Below are 11,190 nucleotides of genomic sequence, written 5' to 3'. Positions count from 1 at the left end.
GTGCTTGTAGTAGATTCAGAGTGAGCTTCAATATGGTTTGAAAGCCAACCAGTACCCCAACTTATCTAAGTTCACTGTGACACTTCATAGCATATGGCCCATAAGCCCATGAGCTTCTTGGGAAATACATAAATAGGGGCCATCACCATCCATTTAGGTCAACTTTATCATAATGGCGGTGTTTGGTGTAGCTTTTGTTTATTTGATAAACAGTGCCATGTCATCACCAAATCAGCATTTATCCCATCATGTTATGCCATTGGAGAAAGTTTCATTTGATAAACAGTGCCATGCATCCTATTGATAAAAGGTGGTCATGATTTATATATATGTTAACTGTTGGAGGAAGTTTCATTTTAATGCTTCCCTCAACAGCTAAGCGTTTATTCACTATGCCATTGATATGGTGCCTGGTTACCAATAAACGATTTATCAAGTACTTTTTTTGGCTTTAAAGATAAATCAAGTATAAATATTTATTTAACAAATGGAATCTATATCAAACACATAAAATATTTTGAAACAAAGAAATACCAAGCTGGCCTAAGAAATACTAATGGGTCCAATGCTGAAAGAAGCAAAATTCATCTGAGGCTCATAGAAGAGCAAAAGCCAACGACTGGGGCTGACCTAAGAAACAACAGCGTCCAAGTCAAGTCTCAGGTCAAGTTAAGTCGATAAGCAAATATTAACAACAGTATAGCAGGTATTTCATCTTGGGCCATATAAAACATAGGGGGATGTTTGGAATCGTGGTCGTTTTTCAAAAAAATGGTGCCACATCGGATCCACATAGGTGTTTCAACAAATGTCTATGTATCTCATTGCTTGGTTCATCCGATTATTAAAAAACAAGGCTTGCCTCGAAAATCGGGACCCTACCGATGCATGAAACATCAAATTTGGCGTTACATGCATCGGTGAACCGTTTCTCCCAATTGTTGACTGATGTGTATCTTATATGGTATTTACCTGTCAGCACATAAATGAAAAATGGTGATGAAAATCACCTTACCAAATATCATAGTTTTGTTCACTATCTACGTGACAGAAGCGTTTTTTTTTTTTTTTTTTGAAAACCGGGTCTTGGAAGCATGGGCATTTTTTCTTGAAAATCAGTCCCAAAAATCGCCGACACTTCCAAACACCATGTAGCAGGGGCAGATCTAGAGGGAGACCCACCCCCTCTATGGTCTAGAAATCTATACACAAAATACATTTTTTCTATGTAAGTTTTCTCCTTCTCACTTCTCACCTAATAGTTGGCCCCCCTATGCCCCATCCATAAGTTTTGACCCCCTCATAAAAAATTTCTGGCTCCGCCCTTGCCATATAATTTATACGATGCTAATTGTTAGCTTGAGTTTTATAAATGTATATATCCACTGAAACCTTTTAAATTCAGGGGACTTATAAAAGTTTATTTGGTTAGGAGCTGTTTGATAACAGTTGAAGATGCTAAACTGAAAAGTTCATCTTTGTTTTTTTAATAAGATTTTAAGTAGATTCTCATCAGCAGAGCAACTTCACATTACCAACTGATGGCCACTAAAATTTTGGGAGGTTAAGGGAATGGAGGACAAGTAACCCCTGTTGTGTGTTGTGTAGGAGTGGCCCCATGAAGCCAAAAAAGCTGAACCATTCCAAATTTGATTCAATATGATCAGTTTTGTGCAAGCTTGCAAGATGCAGGCCATTTAATCTTCAGATTGTAGGGTATCCGGAGATGCACCTGATGTGCGGCACTGCGGCTATAGTATCTTGCGACTAGGATTAAGCTTCAAAGTATCTGGAGATCGGGAGATGCACCCAATACACATGAACATGCTTTCCGGGTGTTTCAACTGACAAATTCTGTTTTCAATTTTTTTTTTCCTAAAATTAGTCAGGGTATCAATCTTAAACCTAAACCTGCTTACCCCACTGAAACCGTTTAAAACCCCAAAAAAACCTTTAGGGTGCATTTGGAACTGATGTAAAACATCATCGGTGTAAAAGTATATCGATGACATTTTACATGAATCATTAAAAAATATGAATTTTTGGACTGCAATCTCCCTCAGGAATCTGATTTGCAGTCCTCTCCTAGTTTACTAGTAGACCCCCTATAAATTGCATCCTGCTCGTAGATTTCATGGTCAGGATTCAATCCACCTCCCCTCCTAGTTTACTAGTAGACCCCCTATAAATCACATCCTGCCCGTAGATTCATGATGAATGGTTCAGAATATTACAATGATTTCCATCTTTGGACCATTGGAGATGGAGTCACTTCATTGGTTTGTACAAGTATTTTTTTTTCACTAATTACTACTATCTTAGATACATCATGGTATGGGATGATTTGGACTACAAGATCAAACCAGATTATAGAACAGGATTTGATAAGTAATGGTCAACAAATTGGAATTCATTTATCAACAGATTTTTTTCTTCCATTTGAACTCATTTCTATAATTCTTTTAGTTGCCTTGATAGGTGCAATTGCTATGGCTCGTCGGTAATAAATACTTAGATTTAGAAATAAAAATAAATAAGGACTTCTTTTTTTCTGTATTATCACATTCATTTTACTTCTTACTTCCATTTTTTCTTTTCTATTTTCAGATTGTTCATGTTTAAAAAAAATGGAAATGCTTTTTGTTCGATCTATTACCAATATCTTCCTTTTTCCGTTCTTGTTATATTCTAGTCAATCGAATCGGTTGAATTGTTGTTCATATTGAAATGAATCGAGATTGATGAGGAGTTAGTCAATGATGCTCGAACATGTACTTGTTTTGAGTGCCTATAGTCAGATTCAGTCCACCCTAAAGTGGAGGTTTAGATTTCTAGGGGTGGGCTGAACTGTAAAAACCCCTAAAAAATAATCGTTTGAATTTCAAAAAGTGTGAAAAAAATTAAACTTTACATCGATCGATATAAAACTTTGCTTTAATGAATTTTTACATTGATTTACAATGTAAAACTCCACTCCATCTAAACGTGCAGAACTGAATTGGAATGAAATTTTACGCTGATGATGATTGTACACCTTCCAAACACCGACGAAATCAAACCAGCGTAACTATTTACACCGAGTAACCGTTGACATTTTACATCAGTTCGAAATGCGGCCTTAAGAATATCGGTGCCAATCTGTTTCAGCTGATTCATGAAATTTTGAACCTTGGCTAAAAGATGTGTCATGTGACCAGCGAACTCACTCACCAGCAGGTTCTAAGAAGGCAACATTCGTGGAGGACTGGGTCACTAGAGGGACCTATATGACTAGCACCCTCTTTGGATGCCACAAGGCTTCCTAGAATATGCAAGGTGCCTTCCCATTTGTGCTGCGATCCCAATCCCATCCCATCAGCCAAGATATGCCAAGAGATGAGATCTGGTCTGATAAAGATTACACTCAAACGCGAGAATCACTGAGACCCCATTTGGTTCACAGGAACAAGGGTCTAGAATCAAAATTGGAATGAATTATTTTGATTCCAATAATTTGGTTGGACAGGAATGGAAACAGGAATGTCATTCTCCCATTTGAGGAATGGCCATTCCCTGCCCCTCCTTTGAGAATGAAATTTCATTCCTACTGATTCCAATTCTTATTCCCATTCCTGTCTGAACCAGACCATGAGAGTAGGCCATTCCGATTCCAATTCCAGCTGTAACCCAAACAGACCCTGAGAAGAGAAGACAAAATTGATTGACGAGTCTGTCTGGCACTGCAATCATCAATGGTCAAAACCCTAAGGCTATGTTTGGTTTGAAGGAAAAGGTAGGGTTAGAAAAAGAAAGGTAAGAAAACCTAAAAAAGTTTGTTAAAGTTTCCCCAACTTTCCCTTCCTTTCTCTACTTTTTCCTTCAAACCAAACATAGCATAAAGGTGGTGGTCTTGTGCAACAGTGCTTCATTGAGGGACAAAACATGCTTGATGGGAAATTTAAGTCTCGTTTGGTTTGCAGGAATCAGAATCAAACAAATGCCTACTGTTTGGTTGGATGGAATCAGAATCTCATTCCATTCCCATTCCTAGCGGAATGACAATTCCCCCATTTATGGGAATGACCATACAATTCCGATACCAATTCGAACTGCGACCCAAACGGACTCTCAGCCATGTTAGAACCCACTATGAACATTTATTAGTGTCAATAGACTTTCCTAACTTGCTACATGATGAAACCGTATGGCAACAATGATCCAAACTGGCATCTCTTTTGTCAGGATCCAAAGTTTTTGACAAGCACATCCTTTTACCAAATGATAAAAATACAGGGGATCACAACCATGATTCTTACAGAGAACACGAGTACATGAAAACGTTAAGAAATACTGTTGCAAGAGTATGGAGAAAAGGCAGAAGGATATTACTACAGGCCAAGTCCAACTGTGCGACCATCTCTCCGACGAAGCCCAGCAGTGTATTGCTTCTCCAAATCCAGCTGAAGCTCTTTTTGTTTCTCGGCTCGAAGGAGGGCACCTCCATCTTTCTCGTCCTGTTTGTGATCTACTTTCGATTCGCCCTTCACACCCTACAATTGGCCATAGGTACCAAGGCAACCTCAGACTCTAAAACAGTGTTAGTAAGGGTTGAGAAATTCCAACAGAGATTTTGCCATTCAGGAAGAAAAATAATAGATATTTACCATCTGTAAACACTTTTGAAAGTAACAACTGTAAAAGAAAATAAAGGAATCAGGAATTACCATGAGTTTATTGAATTTCTCTTGTCTCTCTCGATCCGAGAACTGTGCCATATCCCATCGGTGACTTGACTGCAAGATTTTGAAGCAAGGCAAAAAAGAACAGGCAGTAACAGAAGTTAAAAAAATAACATTAAGGAAACCAACACCCTGCAATAACCCTAACATTTATTTTTGAAATGAATAAAATCAACTTTTGATGATACCTCTTCTGTATTGCTATTCTTTTTGTTCCCCCACAAAAGTTTCTTTTTCTGGTCGGTAGTCATGTATCCACCGCTGACAAGGTTCCTATTCACTGTTTTGATGTAGAGATGGTCCAAAATCAGCACATTCTAGAGTTAGTCCATAAGAATCAACTTCCAACTAAATAAGGTCACTCAGTTTTTCTTGCTTCTTTTAATAGAAAAGACAAGTTTACACTGTCTGGGCATTGAGGTAAGCTCAGGTTCCAACTGGCCACTCTATCATTTACCAGGAACTCACACCAAATATCAAGCATCAGAAAGATGATGTAAAGAACCAAATGATGCAATGTTCAGTTGTTCACATGTATGTATATTCATGATAGAGAAGAAATGAGTCAAATGACTACTAATTAGCGTCAAGTTTAGAAATGAATGACATGAAGGTCAAAACTATACCAAATGGAGAGTAAGATACGATATTACTTATTGGTAATACCTGTTCATGGGTTGGGCTAGGTTGAGCTTTTGCCAAATTTTGAATGAGCCTGGCCTGAAGCCCAAGCCCAAAACATTGTAAAATATTCATGGGCTTAGCCTGAAGCCCAGCATGTGAACAGGTCTATTTATCAGAGAAATTGGCTACAAAGAATCTTCATTGTTCAGGATCAAAATGGAAATTGAGTATGTGAAGGCCATAGTTAACCAAAATGAATATTGATCAAAAAATTAATTAACCAAAATGAAGAATGTCAAATAAGAGATGTTATCCTGATGGCTCCAGAAGGACATTAAAATCTGTACCAAGAGATGCTTGTGATTTTCATTTATGCACACTATCATACCCTTGGTATGTCTTATTGCTTCTAACAAGTGGAACTGTGAAACTAAGATAAAGCTAAATAGTAAAACTGTAATTCTTGGAAACTTGTGACCCTTTACCATTTTGGTCAAATCCACCCATATTTCACTATATTAACCAACAAAATGTCAAAACTCCAGAAATTTCCATGAAATATAAAACCTTTCAGTGTACAGGAGAATGACAATATGTAGAATCAAATTCAGGTCAGTCTAGAAATGTCAAACCAAAATCTGACCCAAACTGGTCCAGATAAACCACAACCAAAATTTGGCCAGGCCAAGAATGGACTGGATCAGGAATCACAAACACAAATCTTAATCCATATGTGCAAACCACATGGAACTAACCAACCTGTAAAAAATGTTATCCATAAAAATAAAAAAATAAAAAATAAAAAACTGTAAAAAAACACATAAGAATAGCAGCTGAAAATTTCCTATTTACGACCAATAGGATTAGGATTTAGGATAGGGATGTAGAAGTTAGAGCTTCATTGAATCAGTTAAGTTAATTGTAAACCCAAACCCAATAAATCTAATTAGTAAATCAAAGTTAATAAAAAGATGAACAAGAATGCCAGTATCTAAAGGATAAACAAGAAATAATGGACACAATATAGGGTGCTATATAATTCACATGGATTTCCTATCTCAATTAATCATTTCAGGGATTAGGCCTAAAAAGAACTTAACAACTACAGAGATCAGCATAGCAAAAAAAAGAACCATAATTTGCCATAGTGTTTCATACCTAATTCTGCAGCTTTCATTGCAGCAACTTTTGCAGCATTTAGATCATGAGCAGCTTCAGCTTCACCAGCAGAAGAATGGGCATGGTCTGAAATTTTATCAGCAATCTCTTGAACTTGCTTTGAAGTTGAAGACAACCTTCCATCAGATGATGATGTACTGGACTTTGCAACTGATTGTCCTGAAATAATGTTCTAAAAGTCAAGGAATAAAAAATAAATAATAAAAAAAAACTCCAGGATATAACAAAAGAAGAACTGATTAAATGCTTAATGCATAATGAAGTTAATTAAAACTATTAAGTTAGTAAATTACCAACCTTCTTTTGCAGAACCAGAGCCAGTGTCCGAATTGAATAACTTTAGCTTTTTGGAAGATTCCTCATCCAGGTTTGCACGAATTTCTTTATCTTGATATTGTTCATTTACCACATCTTGTGGTCTGTAACCTGAGTTTCTGGAATCACTTTTAAAATGTTCCTCTGATTCTCTATCATATCGCTCCTTTGGCCTTTCAGTATCCTTGCCATCATTTTTTCTCTTTTCTGTTGCAGCATTTCTTTCCCTCTCCAGTTCCTTTGAGTTGCTCTTTTGAGTTTCTCTAAGGGAAATTCCACCATCATCCCTCTCTGTGGTCGAGTCTTTTCCATGTCCTCTATATTCTCCATGGTAAGATGTTTGGTCATTCTTGTGGTCAACTAGACTCCTTTTATAATCCTTTTTGTCATCTCGACCTCCTCTATCCCTGTTATGCCTATCCCAATCCCCCATCTTAGTCTCTTCCATATTTGAATTAGCATGTCTTCTTCCAGATACAGTTCTATCAGTTGTCGAGTCTTTACCTTTATATTTTGGATGCTCTAGATCCATAACTTCTCTCTCCTTATCCTTAATTCTGTGTCTGTCAGCATCAGGCTTATGTAGGGAATGCTTACCTACATGCCATCCATAGTCTCTCAATTTATCATGCTCACTTTCATGTCTTGTATTATCTGCACGACTGTCACCTCTTGGCTCTCGACCTGACCTAGAAGACAACCTCTGACGGCTTCTTTCCCCTTCACTAGTATACTTGTGTCTGCTGTAGTCATCATGCCTGCGGTAATCACGTGAACTTCCATAGGACTGTCTATCAGAATGTCTATATGCATCACTATCTTTGCCATACCGACCACGAGCAGGATCTACCTCTATCTCCCTTCCATCATCCTTCCTTCTTCGTCGATCATCAGATACTTTTGTGGGCTCTTCCCTGGAATAAATTGGACTACGGCTTCGGTCACGCTTGGGACTACCTGGTAGAGATACAAAATTAATAATTAAGTCCTACAAAGTCCACTGCCAAATATTAAACTTCAATGGAATGTTTGATACCATTGCCATTTCCCAGAAAAATGGTGCCACATATATGTCAACTAAGCATTTCTAGTTAAACAGTCTAATCATCTGTTTGGTAAGATATATATCCAAAAAACACTAAAAATGCATCACCTTCATGACGTTTCTTGCCATGGCTCACTGTTGCCAGCAACGGTTGGATGACCTGACATCGTAAGAACGTCTTACCAAACTGAAATTTTTGTAAGTGTTGCTGCATCTGCTTAGGTGGCAGAAACACTACCAAACAACATTCATGGCTGTTTTCTTAGAAAACAACAATGCAACACTATGCCATTTTCTAAGAAAACTGCAATTGTACCAAACACCAATCCAATTTGTCCTGGATTCTCTACTGTTAAAAAATGCTCTGGACTCTCCAAAAATGTAGGAGACAAACACCTAATAAGAACCCCCCTATTCACAACATACTTTCTCTTTCCCACATAAGCCACTGATAGTCTAAGTTCAAACAGTCCACTAGCCTCTGAATAATAGTATGTTCAGGTTATCTTAAACTCAGAACGACAGAGAACCTCATTGAAAATAATTGATACAAAAACTAATTAAAGAACATGTTTTACCAGTAAATAACATGAAATTTTAATTAAATGAAAAAACATTCAAAATGTTAAAGAGAGTAAGTCCCACAAAATAACAAGCTAATTGAGAACTAACCATCAGATGACGAGGAAGCTGATCCACTAACAGGAGAACGGCGCCGATACTTCCTATTAGCGGCATCATTGGAAGGTTTACGGAATGATGGCTTCTTATCAGCATTGTCTTGAGACTGTGACTGTGCATTGGACTCCATGAATCTTAACACCTGAAAATGCCACAACTTCAAATTTAAAATTCAAAATTGCAATCATCAGCACAGAATAATTTTAAGAAGTCGTAGGAATACATATTCATGGGGGGAAAATAAAAAAGAAGGAAAAGAAAGAGAAATGAGATTGTGAGGGAAAGGGGGTGGTGTAATGCAGTAATGCTAACTGTCCAAAAACAAATGCTGTAATAAATGAATTTAAACCAAGAGCCAAGAAATAAAGACAAGATTTTGTGGCTAATTTGCATTTTAAGTTACAACTCCCAACATATGAATTCAAGAAACTCCCTAATAAAAAGAGAAATGCATTATGTCACTAAGAGAAAGCATACTTATCATGTCATAATCTAGGAACTTGAATGCTTTGGCCAATATTTGTTTCCCCCCTTTTTCCCCAAACACAGCAACCTTGGCCATGAGCAATGAATCATGCCTTTTCTAAAGGTTAAAACTATATAGTAAGAATCATTCTATACTTTGAATTCTATTGCATCATTGGCTGGGTAAGATCACCCCACCTCCTCTTCCTTTTTACTTTTTCTTTTCTTTGCGTAAAATGACCATGCCTTCCAGTAGATTATACCATTCGTGTCATCCTGTGGAAGTCAATGTCAACAAATTCCTAAACACTAACAGCACAAGAAATAGTGTAATAGGAGATTGGTTGCTTTATTACCTCACCCTGTTTTGGGGGTTGTCTCCTTTCTTTGGATTTTTTCTCCTTTAATAATCCTTATTAGAGATTGATAAAGGGAAGTTTGAGTTGCTTATGAAACTACAAGCTTGATAGGTCCAGCAATTCAGATTGCTCCAAGCTTCAAAAAAATGCCTTCATATAATGTGGAATCCTAGTTCAAGACTATATCACTCTTAATTATTATTCCATCTCCACTGTTAACATAATTCTTGTACCTATTTATTTTAATACTACCTTTTTTCAACGTTTCAAAACACAAAGATCGGAGGAATGGTGTTCCACCATCCTAATGCATGAAACGTAAATCAATAAAAGAGGCATGAACCTCCAGCGAATGGATTTCTAATAGATGTATAAATAATAAAGAATATTTCAAAGTGGGGAAAACAAGCTTATCTTAACAATCACTAATAATATACGATCACATTCAAAATCCCAAGATATTTTAGCAAATAAGCCAATCAAGTGACAAGTAACAACGGGTGTACAAATTATAGTATTATAATCTACACATCCAAGAACAGAACTGCACCATCAATTTTAAATTATCAATGAAACAAAAATGTCCACAAAAACCCAAACATAAATTACACGCTCTTAGATCAGTAATTCATATAAGCTACATGACATAGAACGCATTGAAACATTTAAAGTAATTTTTTTATAAATGTTTAAAGTAACTTTTTTTGAGCAATGAACAGAAAGCATACATATTCTTTTCAATTTATTAAAGCATAAATCTCTAATTTTGCCGTTGACTACTTACAGATAAAGCATTAAAGCAACTAACAGGACCAAATTTAGTAATTAAACAGAAGGAAGAAGTTCGGACAGGGATTTCTCTAGATAACGATCGCTGCTGAAATGAAAAGGGGCAGAGCCGGAGGCCCTGTTTTCTCCTAAAGACACAGGGGAAATTAACGAAAATAGGAAAGGGAAGAACCCCTATAGGCGCACAGAAATAGAAGCAACGATGGAGGAAGATGATGAAGAGAAAAAAATAAAAAATAAATAAATAAATAAAAACGATAAAACCCACATTTCGAAGAAACGCAAAGAAAAAGAAAAGCATGTGCCCAGCGCTCGCATTACGTACGCATATAACGAACAGTACGCAGATGAGAAAAGGAGAAGAACACCTATTTCTGCAAAGAGATGGTGAGGAGAAAGTTGCAGAAAACCCTAGCAACGTACCTGTACCTCGATGTGATCTGTAATCTATCGAGGAAAACCCTTCCAACTTCGATTTGCTTAACTAAAGAGATCTTCATATGTTAACATAGTACGCGATACAAAGATAGTATGGTAGCCCCGCACGTTGTACCTGTACCTCGATGTGATCTGTAATCTATCGAGGAAAACCCTTCCAACTTCGATTTGCTTAACTAAAGAGATCTTCATATGTTAACATAGTACGCGATACAAAGATAGTATGGTAGCCCCGCACGTTTTGTCCTTTTCTTAAGCTATGTTTGGCTTGAAGGAAAAGGTGAGGAAAAGAAAGGAAAGGTAGGGAAACCCATACAAAGTTTGTAAAAGTTTCCCTACCTTTCCTTTCCCTACTTTTTCCTTTAAACCAAATACAGCCTTAGGGAAAATTACTATTAAGCATGGTTTTCAAAATCGGACCGGACCAAAAAAATGGGAACAGGTCAGACCAGTTCCATTGCCCCCCAAAACCAGATTTTCTCAAAAAAATGTTGATTTTGGTAAACAAACCGCTGAACCGAGCAATTAACAATTCGAACCGTTCAACCCAATAACCAGACCCCTGACCTATTCGGTC

At 37.1% G+C, this 11,190-nt stretch overlaps 1 protein-coding gene across 22 annotated transcripts; it reads right to left on the bottom strand.

Moving 5' to 3' along the window:
- Positions 1-4,114: 4,114 nt before the first annotated feature.
- LOC148845307 (pre-mRNA-splicing factor) lies at positions 4,115-10,802 on the bottom strand. Of its 22 annotated transcripts, none has more exons than XM_088953898.1 (9): positions 10,599-10,624; positions 9,226-9,303; positions 8,554-8,704; positions 7,990-8,041; positions 6,819-7,793; positions 6,501-6,680; positions 4,907-4,998; positions 4,704-4,772; positions 4,115-4,566 (listed from the first exon to the last, which is right to left on the bottom strand). In XM_088953898.1, exons 3-9 carry the CDS (start codon positions 8,680-8,682, stop codon positions 4,159-4,161), a joined length of 1,905 nt encoding a protein of 634 aa, XP_088810024.1. In that variant the 5' UTR covers positions 8,683-8,704; positions 9,226-9,303; positions 10,599-10,624; the 3' UTR covers positions 4,115-4,158. The 22 variants fall into 22 exon arrangements, with proteins under 22 accessions (XP_088810024.1, XP_088810023.1, XP_088810022.1 ...); XM_088953897.1 differs by lacking the exon at positions 10,599-10,624 and adding an exon at positions 9,384-9,522; XM_088953896.1 differs by lacking the exon at positions 9,226-9,303 and having other exon boundaries at positions 10,599-10,777.
- Between the last annotated feature and the right edge of the window lie 388 nt (positions 10,803-11,190).

This window comes from Nelumbo lutea, chromosome 7 (genome assembly GCF_056320005.1).
Source record: "Nelumbo lutea isolate HS-2025 chromosome 7, American lotus-T2T, whole genome shotgun sequence".
Taxonomy (NCBI): Eukaryota; Viridiplantae; Streptophyta; class Magnoliopsida; order Proteales; family Nelumbonaceae; genus Nelumbo; species Nelumbo lutea.
This window is presented reverse-complemented; position numbering and strand designations above follow the sequence as displayed.